The 20050-nt window shown below is 39.2% G+C and overlaps 1 protein-coding gene and 1 pseudogene across 2 annotated transcripts; one reads left to right on the top strand and one right to left on the bottom strand.

Annotated features, from left to right (window-relative positions):
- Positions 1-169: 169 nt before the first annotated feature.
- On the bottom strand, positions 170-2400 carry LOC106611525 (KIF-binding protein-like; annotated as a pseudogene).
- A 14187-nt stretch (positions 2401-16587) lies between these two features.
- Positions 16588-19902, top strand: LOC106612476 (interferon regulatory factor 2). Of its 2 annotated transcripts, XM_014213663.2 has the most exons (9): positions 16588-16649; positions 17081-17208; positions 17590-17689; positions 18368-18547; positions 18661-18753; positions 18905-19057; positions 19180-19232; positions 19369-19462; positions 19596-19902. In XM_014213663.2, the coding sequence occupies exons 2-9, from the start codon at positions 17122-17124 to the stop codon at positions 19673-19675; spliced, it is 840 nt and encodes a 279-aa protein (XP_014069138.1). In that variant the 5' UTR covers positions 16588-16649; positions 17081-17121; the 3' UTR covers positions 19676-19902. The 2 variants fall into 2 exon arrangements, with proteins under 2 accessions (XP_014069138.1, XP_014069119.1); XM_014213644.2 differs by having other exon boundaries at positions 19369-19902.
- The last annotated feature ends 148 nt before the right edge of the window (positions 19903-20050 follow it).

Genomic DNA, 20050 nt, shown 5'->3' with positions numbered 1-20050 from the left:
TTGTTTTTAGCTACATATCTACAAACCATACAACATTATAGTTATTTTCAATCAGCCAGGAGAACAAATAAATTAGGGAATGAATGTGGCATCATGCATATAACTAATTATTTTCAGTGGTTAATTAGTCATCAGGAAATGCAGAACATCAAATGGGGGTTGAGGAGAATGACCTATTTAATATATGATAGGGGTGTTTAACCAGGCTTTGTAGTGTGGAGTTTAGGGCACATTCAGAATCAGTTAGAGGAGGCCAACTTTGCCTTGAGTCGGTTGATCTTGAGGGGCAGATGGCTGGCCATCTCTTCGCTCAGCTCCAGCTCTGTCTCGATGGCGATTTTGGCCTCTGAGTTGTCCTTGCAGTACTGGACCACAAAGTTGTAGCACTCCAGGGACCGGTTCAGGTTCTCCAGCTGAATGATTGTGCTGGTCGAGATGAGCCTGCTGTGGAGACAAGCCACACGGAACTTAGCCACAAGAACCGGCCTCAGTACCTCGTCCTCCAATTTATCCGGCCACTTGCCCTCTGGCGAGCGGACACAGTCGAGGAACATCTGGTAGAACTTGGTGGAGGAGGAGCAGAGGTGGTTAAACTTCTTGACCTTGTGCACGTCCAGGTCGTCCTGCTTGTTGGCCATGGACAGCTTCAGATCCATCATCTAGTAGTAGGTCCTCGGCCAGCTCAAACTGCAGCTGGCGGCAGATGAGGAGGTAGTACTGGGCGTTCAGGTCTTGCAGATGGGCTCCATCATGTCCACCCGCCGCTTGTGCATTTTGCAGCGCCGCTCCAGGTCCTCCTCAAAGAATGCCAGGGCCTTGAAGAGAGCGCTGTGGTCCTGCAGAATCTCAATGTGATCTGTGACATGGCCGTCCATCTCAAAGTACTCCTTAGCTTGGTTTACGTAGGCCTGGCCAACCAGAAAGATGGCGCGGGCCTCCTCAAAGTTGACGGTGAAGACACAACTCACCTTCTCCTCCAGGCCACAGATGGAGTCAAAGGTGTCAATGGAACCAAACAGAACAGCACTCTTCCTTCCTCTCTCCTTCTCCTCCTCCTCTTGTAGCTGCGTCACTCTCAGCTCTGCCTGTCGATCCACCTCTAGCTCTCCAATGTTGTCCTGTACAGAGAAGCAGGCATACAAATTAGATATTGTCTCACAATATAGGCTAATCAGCTACAAAATTACATATTGTTTGAAGATGTCTAAATTACCTCGAGAAGTTTCTTGGCATCTTGCAACAAATTAAGACAGTATTTTATCCAACACCTTGCAATTTCGTCTTTCTTCTGTCTAAGTTGGTCTCACTTCTCAGCCTCATCTTCACCTAAACACAAAGGTTTGAGATGTGTGTTAATGAGTACAGAATGATCGACAACATACAAACATTTCAGAATGAACATATACAGTCAAGGCTGAGTATATGACTTTAGAGTGAGAACTTACTCTCCTGGGCAGCGGCTTCTGAGGGGACCTCTCCAGCTAGGCCTGCTATGACAATGGCAGCAGATAGACAGTGCCTGCCCTCCATGTAGAGGGTCTGGCAGACAAAGTGGTGGGAAGAGAAAGATGTGTTAGATTAATCTATAAAAATATCATTTTAAAGAAATCAAGTCATTTACGCACTGCAAAGAAATGATAAGTAATTAATCTTGATGAAGAGATTACATACAGTTTATAATTTACCTTGGTGATGTAATATTGCGATAACGTGGCAGCGTTGATGGCCCATTCCAGAGGAATGAACTGGTTGAATTCCAGCTGTCTCTGAAGAGTGCTGTGGCAGTAGCCCCCAGCTTTCTCATACAGCTCCAAGTTCTTGTACATTTGTGCAGGATAGTACAGTGTGTGGGTGTAGGCCATTTGAAATCTGTTCGAAGAGAGTGAAAAGTTAAAGTTAAAAGAGCAACTTCACTTATTTCTGTCATTTATGAAAGACTCAACACAAGAATGACTTCCCTACCTCTTTATCCTCTCCTGTTGTGGTAATGCATCTTTCTCTGCCACAAAGAACTCAGTGAGGTCCATTGGGGGTTGCCCATCCTATGTTGTGAAATAAAACAATAGATTATCCAGTCTGAATTGTCAAGGTCACATTTAAACAGATGCCATAGGATTCAGTCTGCCGGAACAGTAAACCATATAGAATGCACCACAGCTGGCCTTCCAGATGACAGATGATGAGGCCTGATGACAATGATGCTGCTGCTTGCTCTTCTCCCAGAAAGAAAATGATAATGTAGGCAAATTATGCATAGGCAGGCAAATTGCACATAGACAGTCTCATGCCTACCTCTTTCATGTAACAAATATACATTGCTTCTGCAGTTTCCAAAAATCCTTGGGTTCTCTCAATTTCATCCCTACCAGCCCACAGAATACCCAGTTGATAAAATATATATATATATGTCAGTCCACAACATTTAGGGTAGGGTCATATTCATTAGATTAGGGCACACGGTAGCCATGCGTTTTGCAACAGAAAACATGCATGAGCGTTAAGTCACAGAGTTTCTAAACCCAGAGGCGCAACATCGCAACACTTCCGGGAACGCTTGCGAAACAGACCAAACAGACCAGGCTGGGGTTTGAGAAGTCAACGAGAGCGGTCTTCTTCTTCGATGAGGTTTAACGGCGGTTGGCATCCAATATGTTGCATTCTCGCACCTCCTAGACTGGAGTACAACTCCCTTATAGTTTGCTTGAAAAATAAATAAACAAATATCCTACCACCATACCTTCAAGACTGTTGGAAAAGCAATGGAGTGTGCAAAGAATGCCAAGAGTGTGCAAGGCTTTCATCAAGGCAAACGGTGGCTACTTTGAAGAATGTCAAATCTAAAATATATTTTGAATTGTTAAATACTTTTTTGGTTACTACATGATTCCTTATGTGTTTTTCATAGTTTTGGTAGCCAATAGTTTTGCAGAAAATAGTGAAAATAAAGAAACACCCTGGAATTAGTAGGTGTGTCCATACTTTTGACTGGTACTGTATATTTACCCCCAAAATATATGGGGGATTGGAAATGATGCAGACATACAGTACTGTTCAAAAGTTTGGGGTCACTTAGAAATTTCCTTGTTTTTGAAAGAAAAGCATTTTATTTTTTTTGTCCATTAAAATAACATCAAATTGATCAGAAATACAGTGTAGACATTGTTAATATTGTAAATGACTATTGTAGCTGGAAACGGCAGATTTTTTATGGAATATCTACATAGGAGTACAGAGGCCCATTTTCAGCAACCATCACTCCTGTGTTCCAATGGCACATTGTGTTAGCTAATCCAAGTTTATCATTTTAAAAGGCTAATTGATCATTAGAAAACCCTTTTTCAATTATGTTAGCACAGATGAAAACTGTAGTTCTGATTAAAGAAGCAATAAAAACTGGCCTTCTTTAGACTAGTTGAGTATCTGGAGCATTAGCATTTGTGGGCCAGAATGGCCAGAAACAAAGAACTTTCTTCTGAAACTCATCAGTCTATTCTTGTTCTGAGAAATGAAGGGTATTCCATGCGAGAAACTGCCAAGAAACTGAAGATCTCGTACAACGCTGTGTACTACTCCCTTCACAGAAAGTGCAAACTGACTAACCAGAATAAAAAGAGGAGTGGGAGGCCCCGGTCCACAACTGAGCAAGAGGACAAGTACATTAGAGTGTTTAGTTTGAGAAACAGATGCCTCACAAATCCTCAACTGGCAGCGTCATTAAATACTACCCGCAAATCACCAGTCTCAACGTCAACAGTGAAGAGGCGACTCCGGGATGCTGGCCTTCTAGGCAGAGTTGCAAAGAAAAAGCAATTTCTCAGACTGGCCAATAAAAATAAAATATTAAGATGGGCAAAAGAACACAGACACTGGAACTTTGCCTAGAAGGCCAGCATCCCGGAATCGCCTCTTCACTGTTGACGTTGAGACTGCTGTTTTGCGGGTACTATTTAATGAAGCTGCCAGTTGAGGACTTGTGAGGTGTCTGTTTCTCAAACTAGACACTCTAATGCCATTGGAACACAGCAGTGATGGTTGCTGATAGTGATCCTCTCTACGCCTATGTAGATATTCCATAACAAATCTACAATAGTCATTTACAACATTAACAATGCCTACACTGTGTTTCTGATTAATTTGGTGTTATTTTAATGTACAAAAAAATAGCTTTTCTTTAAAAAAAAACAAGGACAATTCTAAGTGACCCCAAACTTTTGAACGGTAGTGTATACATTGATGGAAGCTACAATCTATCCGCAATATTAAAGCTGATCTACCCCCTGTTAAAATATGAATAATAAAACATTCAAAAAACAGTTTCTCCTTATCTTCATACTGTACTGTCTTTGGTTTAGTGTTGGAGAACTTCAGGTAGTCCCTCCCTGTTTCAGTCTGTTTGGTTTCGGTTGGTGCCTAAAGAATAGAACCTTGGTCACACTCAGTACATATAGATGCCACCCAAAACAAGTGGGAACTCGGAACTGGGAACTCGGAAATTTCCGACTTCAGTGCGTTCAAAACCAATGGAACTCGGGAAAAAAATGACCTCCGACTGGGAAAGATCGATTTGAACGGTCATTCAACTCGGAATTCCAACTCGGGAACTCGGGCCTTTTTCCATACCAGGGTTTCCCAAACTTGGTCCTGCCCCTACAGCTTAATTTTAAACACATCATCAAGCTTTGATTATTTCAATCAGCTGTGTAGTGCTTAGGGAAAAAAACAAAATGGGATTTTTCAGTTAGCTAATTGAATTCTATATTATCCGAGTTCCCAGATGTTTTGAACGCTGCAAGTGAGTGATGGAACTCCGAGTCGTGGTGAGGCAGACATGTTATGTTTTTGTTTGTTTTGTGCATGAAGAAGTATGGTAAGTAAATCATTCACCACGAAACAAGCGTTAGTGTAACGGATGTCGTCGGATTGAGACCAAAACGCAGCGGGTATATGTGTACTCATCTTCTTTTATTACGGAAAGAAGGAAAAACCTAAATAAACATGTACACCAAACAAACACAACGACAAACAAACAGTCCTGTAAGGCCATAAGCTATACATGGAACAATCTCCCACAAACACTAAACCAAACACATACCCATATATAGGACTCTCAATCAGAGGCAACGAGAAAACACCTGCCTCTAATTGAGAGTCCAACAATAAACAAAACATAGAAATACAAAAAACTACACAGAACATAGAAATACACTAACATAGAACAGTACCCAAAAACCCGAAAATAATAAATCAAACACCCTACTAAATAAACCACCACCCCGAACCACATAAAACAAATACCCTCTGCCACGTCCTGACCAAACTACAATAACAAATAACCCTTATACTGGTCAGGACGTGACAGTTAGATGCGACTTTGAAGAAATGTAAGAAGGAAAGAGATGATCTGATCCAGACAGTTTTCTTGTTATACTTGTAATATTATTTGGAAATATTTACTGTGTCGTAACGCATTGGCTATTTGGTTTATTTTAAAACATTTACTATTTACTGTGTCGATAACATAGCGTCCAATGCATTTTATTAGCCTAGTCTACAATAACTTTGTTCCGTTATTATATATTTAATTGATAAATTCAATTGTAAATTCAAATATACACATTTGGTGATACAGTGTTGATTTTATATTGAAAAAGGCCTATATCATTAGAGGCTACAGCAAAAAAAATCAACAATGTAGCCTACTATGCTATATTTTCACAGCACAGAACTTTCCTCAACCCCAAGGCATTGTATTATTTCACTATATTGATATTGACAATATACACACTTGGTGATACAGGGTTTATTTTATATTAGAATAGGCCTATAGGCTACAGCACAGAAAATGTACATTGAATGCCAAATATGCTACATTTTCACAGCACAGAACTTCCTCCAAACCGCTACCATTACAAGAAAACAATAGCATAGGGCAGGTTACCGAGGTAAAGACAGTTTCAGGTTGGATATTCAATGGATATTCACGCTTTCAAACCTCAATAGCTTTCAAACCACTTGAGCCACAGACTCCAAATAAGTGTCATGATGTTGGAAAAATTGCGCACAACATTGCACAGGTCTTATTTTCACGATTTGGACATTAATTCGCTTTCCAAAGCAAATAAATATGTGGAAATGTGAGCAGCATTTTGTATTTCTAGTGGAATTAGTTAGGGAGCATAACTAAAGTACAAACTTTTTTACATTCGAATATTAATAGCTCCTTGGTCATGTGACCTACTAACTTCAAACAAGGTTTAGAATGTCCACCCAGTGGGCCTACACATTGCACACCCTTTAGTTTGTCCATTTTCATCTCAGATGATTTTACATGAATGTTTTAAAATTTAAAATTTCAATAGCTCCTTGGTCATGTCTCTGGTCACCCCCAAAGCCAGTTCCTCCTTTGGCCATCTCTCCTTCCAGTTCTCTGCTGCCAATGACTGGAACGAACTACAAAAAATCTCTGAAACTGGAAACACTTATCTCTCTCACTAGCTTTAAGCACCAGCTGTCAGAACAGCTCACAGATCACTGCACCTGTACATAGCCCATCTATAATTTTGCCAATAGAACTACCTCTTCCCCTACTGTATTTATTTATTTATTTTGCTCCTTTGCACCCCATTATTTCTATTTCTACTTTGCACTTTCTTCCACTGCAAATCTACCATTCCTTGCTATATTGTATTTACTTTGCCACCATGGCCTTTTTTGCCTTTACCTCCCTTATCTCACCTCATTTGCTCACATTGTATATAGACTTATTTTTCTACTGTATTATTGACTGTATGTTTGTTTTACTCCATGTGTAACTCTGTGTTATTGTATGTGTCGAACTGCTTTGCTTTATCTTGGCCAGGTCGCAATTGTAAATGAGAACTTGTTCTCAACTTGCCTACCTGATTAAATAAAGGTGAAATAAAAAAAATAAAAAAATGTGACCTACTGACTTCAAACAAGGTTCAGAATGTCCACTCATTGGGCCTACACATTGCACACGCTTTAGTTTGTCCATTTTCATCTCACATGATTTGACATTTTTCTACATTTAAAATTTCAATAGCTCCTTGGTCATGTGACCTAATGACTTCAAACAAGGTTCAGAATGTCCACTGACTATGCCTTCATATCACACAGTCTGATGTTTGTCTACTTTCATCTACTGCTATTAGACTTAAATCTGTAAGCTTTGCAGGCCTTCATTTACATGGGTGTTCAACTTTTTTTTTAAAGTTATTAACAAATGTTTCAGCCTCGCAATAACTATCTTTCACATGGACACTGAAAAGATCCGCAAATGGCTGTATGTGGTATGGATCAAGGACAGGAGAGGTGTTCAAACAGAGGTGCTTAAAGGAAGGCGCACAGGTGGGCCTCATGAAAAACAATGTTTCATATGCTCTTTTTAATCACAGTAATAGGCAGGGATTTGTCAGTCAGAGTGAGCTTGATAACGTGAAATAATCATTTTCATAGCATCACTTTCGTATACTGAATATTAACACAAATCCTTCTACTGTGAGTATTAGCATGCAGTTTACATAACTTGATAATGACTTGATATTTGAGTGCATTCACAACAAGCCACCTGCAGACAACTTACAAAATGCTATAGTGCATTTGAGGGTTTCCTTTTCTGATGAATATAGTTATTTGACGGAAAAATAAATTCCTATGTCTTTGTGTAACACCAAAATGTATAACATTCCAACCACAACTACACGTTGAAACTACAGTTTTCCTGTGCAGTGATCAACTTACATTTTGATAGCTTTTTGTATTTCTGAGTGACGTAAAGGAATCGACATAGTGATTAATTAACTTTTTATTGTCATTACAGAAAACATAAAACAACAACAAAATGACAGAGTTAACAACACATTAGAAACAGAGCGTGTCATGAAACTGGCAAATAAAGATGACAATGGAAAGGGAAATATTGATGATGGCCAGAAATTCAGTCAACACCAACTAGTTCATTACTCCAGAGACAGAGGGACAGAAGGTGAGGCAGAGACTCTAGAGGACTAGAAAGATGACATGCAAGCACAGTGACAATGTTTTTTTCCCCAAATGTTAAAGGATTGTGATATTTTGTTTTCAGTTCATGTTTAAGAGGACAATAACTCTTCTAAATGTGTTTCATTTGCATATTGCAGGTCACAGCTCTGCGGCGAAGAAACAATTGCAAGGTGGCGGTTGCTGTTGTGAGGTCTACAGACAAAAAGTCCTCTTTCCTTCTCCATCATTCAGAGTTTAAAACTCTGCAGCCCCACAAATGCTTATGGGTGAGGTAATAAATACTAGTCATAACATGACAATATGCATTTTTCTAATCACAATTCTAAACGTATTGTGTAAAAAAATTCATACAGTATGAAAGATGAACAAGTACATTAGATGTGCACCTAACCAAGTCTAAGGACATGTAATATCATTATGTAGTTAACTGGAATTGTAGTTGAATGTTTTTGATGACATACACTTGAATATTTATGGCCCTTATTCTGTCACTTTAAAGTAAATAGCGAAGATGTGTCATCATGTAAACACAGTATTGTCAGCAATAACACACTTTTTTGACTACATAACTGCTTATGTATGATACTTAATCTCCCTAACAGGGCATATATACAGTTGAAGTCAGAAGTTTACATACACCTCAACCAAATACATTAAAACTCAGTTTTTCACATTTCCTGACATTTAATCCTAGTAAAAATTCCCTGTCTTAGGTCAGTTAGGATCACCACTTTATTTGAAGAATGTGAAATGTCAGAATAATAGTAGAGAGAATGATTTATTTCAGCTTTTATTTCTTTCATCACATTCCCAGTGGGTCAGAAGTTTACATACACTCAATTAGTATTTGGTAGCATTCCCTTTAAATTGTTTAACTTGGGTCAAACGTTTCGGGTAGCGTTCCACAAGCTTCCCACAGTAAGTTGGGTGAATTTTGTCCCATTCCTCCTGACAGAGCTGGTGTAACTGAGTCAGGTTTGTAGGCCTCCTTGCTCGCACACGCTTTTTCAGTTCTGCCCACATATTTTCTATAGGATTGAGGTCAGGGCTTTGTGATGGCCACTCCAATACCTTGACTTTGTTGTCCTTAAGCCATTTTGCCACAACTTTGGAAGTATGCTTGTTTATTTGGAAGACCCATTTGCGACCGAGCTTTAACTTCCTGACTGATGTCTTGAGATGTTGCTTCAATATATCCACATCATTTTCCTCCCTCATGATGCCATCTATTTTGTGAAGTGCACCAGTCCCTCCTGCAGCAAAGAACCCCCACAACATGATGCTGCCACCCCCGTGCTTCACGGTTGGGATGGTGTTCTTCGGCTTGCAAGCCTCCCCCTTTTTCCTCCAAACATAACGATGGTCATTATGGCCAAACAGTTCTATTTTTGTTTCATCAGACCAGAGGACATTTCTCCAAAAAGTATGATATTTTTTCCCCATGTGCAGTTGCAAACCATAGTCTGGCTTTTTTATGGCGGTTTTGGAGCAGTGGCTTCTTCCTTGCTGAGTGGCCTTTCAGGTTATGTCGATATAGGACTTGTTTTACTGTGGATATAGATACTTTTGTACCCATTTCCTCCAGCATCTTCACAAGGTCCTTTGCTGTTGTTCTGGGATTTAGTTGCACTTTTCGCACCAAAGTACATTCATCTCTAGGAGACAGAACGCGTCTCCTTCCTGAGCGGTATGACGGCTGCATGGACCCATGGTGTTTATACTTGAGTACTATTTATTGCTTGTACAGATGAACGTGGCACCTTCAGGCGTTTGGAAATTGCTCCCAAGGATGATCCAGACTTGTGGAGGTCTACAATTATTTTTTCTGAGGTCTTGGCTGATTTCTTTTGATTTTCCCATGATATCACGCAAAGAGGCACTGAGTTTGAAGGTAGGCCTTGAAATACATCCACAGGTACACCTCCAATTGACTCAAATGATGTCAATTAGCCTATCAGAAGCTTCTAAAGCCATGACCTAATTTTCTGGAATTTTTCAAGCTGTTTAAAGGCACATTCAACTTAGTGTATGTAAGCTTCTGACCCACTGGAATTGTGATACAGTGAATTAGTTGTCATGCACAAAGTAGATGTCCTAACCGACTTGCCAATACTATAGTTTGTTAACAAGAAATGTGTGGAGTGGTTGAAAAACGAGTTTTAATGACTCCAACCTAAGTGTATGTAAGCTTCCGACTTCAACTGTATGTGACAAATTGCATGTGGCCAGAATATATTAGACAAATGTATTTGCTTTTGTTTTAAATCTCAATTAACAATCATTCTAACTAACCAATATTCTGTGAAATGTCTATGTATTTTAGATTATGCTTAATTATTTGTATAATGTTCTTCACATTCAAAGCATTTGTGGTTTTACTTTCTCTCCTTATACAGACAATCGAATGGTACTTTCAAGCAATCACAAAAAGCTGCGGTCACGGGACAAAGATTTACATCCTAAATCACTACTCAGCCCAAGTCATTCTAAATGGAGAAAGAAGTTTAGTGCGCAAGCAAAGTCTGGCAAAGGTACTTATACAATCTGTTAGTGGAATTTTAAAGGATTAACTATTGATAAAACATTTTTGGCTTAGTGGCAAGCATGTGAAAATATTTATTTCAGGTGAACTTCAGTAACTACAATGCTGTCATGAGTTTCTTGAACGTGAACCCGAACCACTGGAAGTTCATTGTGAGTAAAATCCTTTTTCCAAAATTGATTTAGGTACATTTTTGTGAAGGGGTACGAGGGTTGTGATATGGGTCATTTAATAGTAAAATATTTTAAGGGATCAATACATTTCTATATTGCTTCCCCAGTATCTGCATAAACCATCAGGCCAAGTGTTTTTGGTTGACCCTGCTGGACAGAAAGAGAAGGAGGAATCGGAACACGCTGCATTCAAATTCAGCTCTTAGTTATTCCATTGTACTGGATCTAATACATATTAGCATTTTACATACATTCATAAGTGTAATCATTTTTTATGACATACTGTGAAAAGCTGTCTTGGCTGCTGGCTTTGTCACTAAGGAAGTTGCACAGAACTTACCCAACAACCCCTCCCAAATTGATATAGAACCTTCACAAAAACACAAAAAATGGCTGAGGATATACTGAAAATGTCTGGTTTGTAATGACATTTAATTCTAAGTAAATGCTAATTCTTTATTTTTATGTCATTGTGTGGGACAGCCATATGTTCAGTTCATACCTATGATTTTAGAGTTCAACAAAGCCAACAACTGCTTCATGTGTGCCACTGATAAAGAACCTGGATGTGGCCCAAAGACTGACTGGGTAATTAACTATATTTACATGTTTATAATCTTTTGACAACAGTGACGGCATGTAAGATGTAAGACAATTTATGATATAACACAATGGATGGCTAGTTCGTCATACTGCATTGATATTTGATATTATTTACATGACCAAGGAGCTATTGACATTTTACATTTGAAAAATTCATGTAAAATCATGTGAGATGAAAATGGACACACTAAAGGGTGTTCAATGTGTAGGCACACAGAGTGTACATTCTGAACCTTGTTTGAAGTCAGTAGGTCACATGACCAAGGAGCTATTGTCATTTTAAATTTAGAAAAATGTATGTAAAATCATGTGAGATGAAAATGGATAAACTAAAGGGTGTGAAATGTGTAGGTCAACTGAGTGGACATTCTGAACCTTGTGTGAAGTCAGTAGGTCATATGACCAATGAGCTATTGAAATTCAAAAATCAAAATAAATAATTTAAAATAGTGCGAGATGTAAATCAACAACAAAAAAGTGTGTGCAATGTGTGTCTATGCCATCGGGTTAAATACAACCAGATTTGAATGTTTTAGGAGTAATGGTTAAAGAGCTATTGAAATTTGAAAAATTTGATTTGTCACTATGTTGACGGTCCCTAACTACTGTTGGTGGATGTAAGGAAATCTACAGGCAAATATCCTTCGAATATCCAACCTGAAACTGTCTTTACCTTGGTGGGCAAGTTATAACATTAACCCCTTCACACCACTGAGCTGAATGGAGGGAAAAAAACACCACTGAAAAAAAAAATATGTTGGTAATGAAGGATTTTCTGCTTTTGAAATGTGGCAACATTTTTACAATGTAGAACTAATTTCTAAATAAATGTTTATTTTAGTCAAGAAGATGAGATGAGTCAGACCAAACAAGATGGGCACTACAGTACTACCACAGACAGAACAATGAGCCAGATATTTCACCGGATGTATAAATTTGAAACATCCGCTTGACGTTTCCACTCACTACCAAATAAGATGGAACGAGAAGGATTTTGGCCAACATTCTGCTGATTTTCTCATCAATTAAACATTTGATCTCAATACAGTTTTCTGTTCACAAAACTAAAATCTGTTACGGACAGAGTGGACTGCGTTTTGTAGACTTTACACTTTGCCAAAGTAATTTTTGTTTAGAAGTAGAGCAAAGGCGAACTGAGTTATTACTCATACGTATATCACAGAGTAGGCGTTCCCTAAAGGAAATAAGCAAATGTCTGCTAGAACACGCCAATAGGATCTCACTAGCTCTTGTTTGGCTCTGCCCACCTCCTTGCTTGTTCTGCCCACTGTGACTCATTTGTTCCCATTTGAAACAACAGGTTTTATTATTATTATTATTATTATTATTATTATAACATTTTTTACCTTCATTTAACTAGGCTAGTCAGTTAAGAACAAATTCTTATTTTACAATGACTGCCTACCCCGGCCAGACCCTCCCCTAACCCGGACAACACTGAGCCAATTGTGCGCTGCCCTATGGGACTCCTGATCACAGCTGGTTGTGATACAGCCCAGGTTTGAACCAGGGTCTGTAGTGACGCCTTTAGCACTGAGATGCAGTGCCTTAGACTGCTGCACCACTCGGAAGCCCCATCTTGGTGTAGTTGTAAAAATCTTTGGTACTACACTGTGCCCCACAAGAGATGGTACAGGACCCTTTAACAAAAACAAATTCAGCTGCAACTTCATGTACAACAACAATGCCTATAAAGTCTTTCCCTAAGGCGCAATACACATGAAAGGCCAGTGGATGGGGAACTAGTCCCACTAATGAGGTGACCCAATGTGACATTAGGAATGGCTTCCAACTGTGGCATAACATGTGAGTGAAAGACATGGCAATTCTGTGTGATTGGGATTTTTGTTCTGTTGAAAAGCACATGTGGACAGTGGACAGTAGATGTTGGTTTGTTTGAAATTTTTCCCCCCTTAAACTTATAGAGGTACTCAAGACCTGGGTGAACCACAATCTGGTGTTGGATATCTTGTTCATTATAGTTTGCAGTGCTTTTCCAATAAAAAACAAAGAATTTCAATATGAGTTTTTAGATTTTTTTGCCTTTATGGCACATTATCACTCATATACAGTAAGCGTCTCAAAACTTTGTTTTGACATATATTTTTTGTAGCTGACAGTGTGCTGAATACATAGACCTAAAACAGTTGATGGTGCCTATTACATAAATGCCTGTAGAAGCCAAAATGTGAAGGTAATGAAAAATGGCAAAAAAAAAGCCTTAGTCTTTAGGGTTTCTTAAAGGATTCCACTCAGAGGGACGGAAGCAATACTGTTACACATACAAGTGAAATCTGAGGCTGCTGAGGGGAGGACGGCTCATAATACTGGCTAGAATCGAGTGTAATGACCCGTCCTCCCCTCAGCAGCCTCCACTGAATCTGACCATTAATCTTGAGCAGAAAGTGGACACATGGAGACAAGATACAGTTTTTTGCCGTATGCCACAATGAGCCAAACTGCAAGCTCTCAACACTCTATCACGACACTGAAGTTCCATTAGGTAAACAAACAATATCATGGCACAGTATCCATCCATCCTCATCACACAACATTCATGCAAGTTATTCATTGAAATAATATCTCAAGATGGTATTTTTCTCTTGTCAATTCATATGCCAGTAATCAAACTATCTTCATAAATTTAAGAACTCCTCACGTAAAGCGTTGTCTTGTCTGATGGTCCACATCCTGGCCACTGAGCAGTATTTGCACTTTCACCACCCTATGAATAGCTTAATCAGAAAGTGAATAACTTAATCAATTTATAGTGACATAATTAGATTACATTTTTTGTCTCCTCCACTATGGTTGTAGCTCAGAATCTGAATGTCAAAGAAATGGATCAATGATATCTCCATATGCATTGGAGTCAGGTCTTTCCTGGGTGTTTTACAGCTTGTTTCTAGCATAAAGCTTTGCCGACCAAAGCGCTGTTATACACTGAGTGTACAAAACATTAAGAACATGCTCTTTCCACGACATAGACTGATCAGGTGAATCCAGGTGAAAGCTATGATCCCTTATTGATGTCACTTGTTGCATCCACTTCAATCAGTGTAGATAAAGGGGAGGATACAGGTTAAAGAAGGATTTTTAAGCCTTGAGACAATTGAGACATGGATTGTGTATTTGCACCATTGAGGGTGAATGGTCAAGACAAAAGATTTAACTAAGTATGGTAGTAGGTGCCAGGCGCACCAGTTTGAGTGTGTCAAGAACTGCAATGCTGCTGGGTTTTTCACGCTCAACAGTTTCCCATGTGTATCAACAATGGATCACTACCCAAAGGACATCCAGCCAACTTGACACAAATGTCTGAAGCAATGGAGTCAACATGGGCCAGCATCCCTGTGGAATGGTTTCGACCCCTTGAGAGCCCATGTCCCGACAAATTGAGGGTGTTCTGAGGGCAAAAGGGGTATCAACTCAATATTAGAAAGGTTTTCCTCATGTTTTCTATACTTAGTGTATGTAAGGCTACAAGTTGTTACAACCAAGTTTGTTTTTGTGTGGGAGTCATATTTCTGTATATAATGTACAGTGGCAAGAAAAATATGTGAACCCTTTGGAATTACCTGGATTTCTGCATAGATTTGTCATAAAATTTGATCTGATCTTCATCTAACTCACAATAATAGACAAACACAGTCTGCTAATAACACTAATAACACACAATGTTACGTTTTCATGTCTTTACTGAACACACTGTGTAAACATTCACAGTGCAGGGTGGAAAAAGTATGTGAACCCTTGGATTTAATAACTGGATGGCCCTCCTTTGGCAGCAACAACCAAACGTTTTCTGTAGTTGCCATTCAGACCTGCACAACAGTCAGGAGGAGTTTTGGGCCATTCCTCTTTACAAAACCATATCAGTTCAGGATATTCTTGGGATGTCTGGTGTGAACCGCTCTTTTGAGGTCATGCCACAGCATCTCAATCGGGTTGAGGTCAGGACTCTAACTGGGCCACTCCAGAAGGCATATTTTCTTCTCTCGAAGCCATTCTGTTGTTGATTTACTTCTGTGTTTTTTGTTGTTGTCCTGTTGCATCACCCAACATCTGTTGAGCTTCAATTGGCGGACAGATAGCCTTACATTCTCCTGCAAAATGTATTGATAAACTTAGGAATTCATTTTTCCGTCGATGATAGCAAGCTGTCCAGGCCCTGAGGCAGCAAAGCAGCCCAAACCACAATGCTCCCTCCACCATACTTTATAGTTGGGATGAGGTTCTGATGTTGGTGTGCTGTGCATTTTTCTTCTCCACACATAGTGTTGTGTGTTCCTTCCAAACAACTCAACTGTAGTTTCATCTGTCAACAGAATATTTTGCCAGTAGCGCTGTGGAACATCCAGGTGCTCTTTTGCGAACCTCAGACGTGCAGCAATGTTTTTTTTGGACAGCAGTGGCTTCTTCCGTGACGTCCTCCCATGAACACCATTCTTGTTTAGTGTTTTACGTATCGTAGACTCGTCAACAGAGATGTTAGCATGTCCCAGAGATTTATGTAAGTCTTTAGCTGACACTTTAGCTGATTCTTCTTAACCTCATTGAGCATTCTGCGCTGTGTTCTTGCAGTCATCTTTGCAAGACGGCCACTCCTAGGGAGAGTAGCAACAGTGCTGAACTTTCTGCATTTATAGACAATTTGTCTTACCGTGAATTGATCAACATCAAGATTTTTATAGATACTTTTGTTACAATTTCCAGCTTTATGCAAGTCAACAATTCTTAATCTTAGGTATTTTGAGATCTCTTTTCTTCAAGGCATGGTTCACATCAGGCAATGCTTCTTGTGAATAGCAAACTCACATTTTGTGAGTGCTTTTTATAGGGCAGGGCAGCTCTAACCAACATCTCCAATCTCGTCTCATTGATTGGACTCAAGGTTAGCTGACTCCTGACTGAGCTTTTGGAGAAGTCATTATTAGCCTAGGGGTTCACACAGTTTTTCCAACCTACACTGTGAAAGTTTACATGATGTATTCAATATAGACAAGAAAAAAAAATAATGTGTGTTATTAGTTTAAGCACATTGTGTTTGTCTATTGTTGTGACTTAAGACGAAGATCAGATCAAATTTTATGACCAATTTATGCAGAAATTCAGGTAATTCCAAAGGGTTCACATACTTTTTCTTTCCACTGTACATAGAGGAGGGGCCTTAAAGGGTGCTGTGTGGGTGTAATAGAGTTTCCTAACTACCTGTTAGTGTGGGCACCTGTAGTTTAAGGAAACCCGTCAGTGCGAGCACACAGGAGGTTTGAGGATTCCATGCGCAGGTTAGTGAAGTAGCTATTATCAGGATTATTCTAAACAGTGGGGGATCAATTATAGTCAAATATGAAAGGATAAGTATCACAAAACATAGACATCAGTCATTATTAACCATGGTCTGGTTCATGTCTGAAAAGCAGTCTAGTTGGACAAAATTGTGCATGGTGATTGCAGAATTGAGTCAGTTGTATAACTAGTTGAGTGGGATCGTTTAAGAAAAAAGCTGTCGCAGTATTTATTTCTATTTGTTATAATCTTTGAGAGATTCACCTGACTATTTAGGGTCATTCCTCACCTCATTTTATAATCACCAGGACATACACATACTCACTTATCAAGCACAGTTCTGAATGCTGAATCCCCTGGACAAGACGTTGATGTAGTTGAACATAGTACAAATACATTTTGGTACAAAATGTGTTTTATTGGATGTCAGGTGTGAAGTAAGGCAGACTGCAACCCTAGGTTCATTAGAAGATGCATCAAGGTCGTCTAAGACTGCGACCCTGGCTTGAGGAGCAGATACAGTCAGGGAAATACCCAGGGGTCACCTGGCGTGATGAGGTAAATCATTGTTTCAGATGTTTTAAATCATTTTACAATAAAAATGTCATAATCCAGATTGTCATTGCTTTTGTTCTTGTATATTTGTAGTATGGTTATTCTGTACACTTAAATGCATTTATGTCCAACGTCTGATACAAAATATCTAACAAAAGCAAGATTTTTATGTAAGACTTCACTCACACCAGAAAATGCTTAAGTCCATATCCAACAGGTATCATATCTCAAGTGAAATATCTTTCTGGTTATAGCCAATATAATTTAAGTCCCCTCTCTAATAGAGGTCTCAGTTATTTATTTTGGGAATATACTGCTTTTGTCACAGTCCAGATGTGAAAGATAAAAGGTTTACCATTTGGACTACTCTGCTTTGATCTTTAGACAGCTCAAGTTTTTCAGATTCCTTGGAAGCACGCGGCTCGACATGGTTGGAATATAGACAAGGACGCCACTTTGTTCCGAAACTGGGCGATACACACAGGTAAGAAGCAAGTTCAGACACCAATGGACAAAGCTCTCTGATTGCACCATGAAAAGCTGTCTTCCACCATGGCATGAAGGTATTATGTATACCCAAGTTTCGCATGGTCCGTTGCCAGTAAAGTGCATTTATCACATCTCTAAAGCAAGTTAGAATAGCAGCAAATGTATCAGTTTGCTTGCTCCAATATTTGTCACTGATACTTGATATTATAAATTATAATACATCCAGGTCAGCACTAAATATCCACTTCATTGTGTCTAGTGTTTGGATCATGGACCTAAAGAACAGAGTTCTGCATTTTTACATGACCCTTGTGGATTAAACCTTATCAAATATTTTAATCTTATTCTCATCTTCAATGTTCAATGGCCATAGCAACTGAATCCCTGAAAAGCCATCTGCCTGTAAACACATCACACAACAACATTCTTATGATCTATTCAGATCTATGGATGGGAAAATCCATTTCCATTGTTGTAGATATGAATGTTTTTATCAATTGCCACAATTTTTTTCTGTACTGACAAGGGCAACAAATTGACCTATTTGTGCATGTTTTCCAAGTCAGTAGTGAGAACCTTTGGGATAAAACAATACTTTCTCATCCTTGCTTGTATGTAAAATGAAACTGTTCAGTTTTGCTTTGATTAATTCATTTTATCCCTTTGGTTTAAGGCAGATACAAACCTGGGATAGACAAGCCTGATCCAAAGACATGGAAAGCTAACTTCCGATGTGCCCTGAACTCTTTACCCGATGTGAAAGAGCTACAAGACAAGAGCATCAAGAAGGGCAGTAATGCTTTTAGGGTTTACATGATGCTGCCTGTTATTAAAATGACCAAACAAAGAAAAGGTGAGTAGCTTTAGAAAGCTATCAAGAGTAAACATCTCAATGACGGAATATAGCCCAGTGATAATAATGACAGTCATATGTTATTTGCTGCCATTTACTTTGTTGCTGTCTAGGACTAAAGGAGTCAGAAGTTGCCATAAAACAAAATTTGATCTCCCTCTCAGAAACTCAGGCAGGTTCTTGTGCGCCACTGGATAGATTTGCAGGTAGGGACAACTAACTACATAGTGTATTGGCAGAAAGTCACTGTCCTGCATTCTCTTATGGCGTGTTGATCAGTGAATTGGGTTCTCTTGGTATCAAGCCTTCTGTCAAATTCAATGTTTAATTAAGCATCAGTCACCCCTGTTTCCATAGAGGTTTTCCTGAAGTATAGAGGCGGGCAGGCCAGTCACAGCCCTGGTATATTTCATGTCAATGACAGTTACCCTCCCTACAACACCATAAAGGATGAACAGTCACCAGAACAGTCCTACTCTCACCAGTCTTCCTTAACACCTGAAGTGCATGGTAAGAGCTGCTAAGTATATAGCTAAAGTGCCAATGTATGTACATACAAAAGTAGTTCAAGCGCATAACGTTTTTTCTTTCTAGAAATAACTTTATGCATGGCCTCCTTTTTACGTTTACAGAAAGATCTGATACTACCACTGACGACAATGAGCAAGCAGAGGCTGTGTTCAAGGTAAACTAGCAGTTGAAGTTACTGTGATTTCAGAATTGTAATTTGTAAGCTCATTAATATGGCTAATATATGTAGATAAATTAAAATGACATTCCATGCATCTATAATTTTAAACCAGTGATATGTGCTCCTGCAGATAGTTGACCACCTAAAAACCATAGAGCACTGGAGCCAGTCTAATGAAAACAGAAGCTGGAGGGCAGCAGCCACCGGCTGGGTGGACTGTTACTGTAAGGCACTTGGCTACTGCCTACTTTCTCTTTACTCTCTAAAACAGACAACTTTTTCAAATAATTTCCTCAGATATGGTTAACTTTTTTGGGTGGGAAATTCTTCTCAATATGTTTATCCTCCACTCTACAGGTGAGGATATGGATTACTTGGGGTATCCCTTACAGACCGATTGCTACACACACAGTGCACAGCAAAGACCACTTCTATAAGACGAGTGGGATCAACATGCATCTAACAGACTGCCGTGCTAAAATCCCTGAAAAAGGTGGAGACATTTTTCTTCCAAGCCAGGCACAACTCTATAATGCTGTATTCAGATGAACTGGAAGACTGACCAAGCAGTTGAGAGCACATACAGTACATTAAAAACTGAGTTTAACACATTAAGCTGAACAGGTAACGACTGTCATTGTAGAATAGATGTTTTCCCCTAAAATGTTTGCCTTTTATTAAACTTAAATTGACAAAAGGCCTATATGTTTAAAGTTGTTTTCATTATAACTACAAACTCTTCTAGAAACTTAAATTGAGAGTATTAGCACAGTATCTCAGGAAATGCCCTTCAAGATACATAAAGCAATGTC

Source organism: Salmo salar, chromosome ssa01 (genome assembly GCF_905237065.1).
Source record: "Salmo salar chromosome ssa01, Ssal_v3.1, whole genome shotgun sequence".
Taxonomy (NCBI): Eukaryota; Metazoa; Chordata; class Actinopteri; order Salmoniformes; family Salmonidae; genus Salmo; species Salmo salar.
This window is presented reverse-complemented; position numbering and strand designations above follow the sequence as displayed.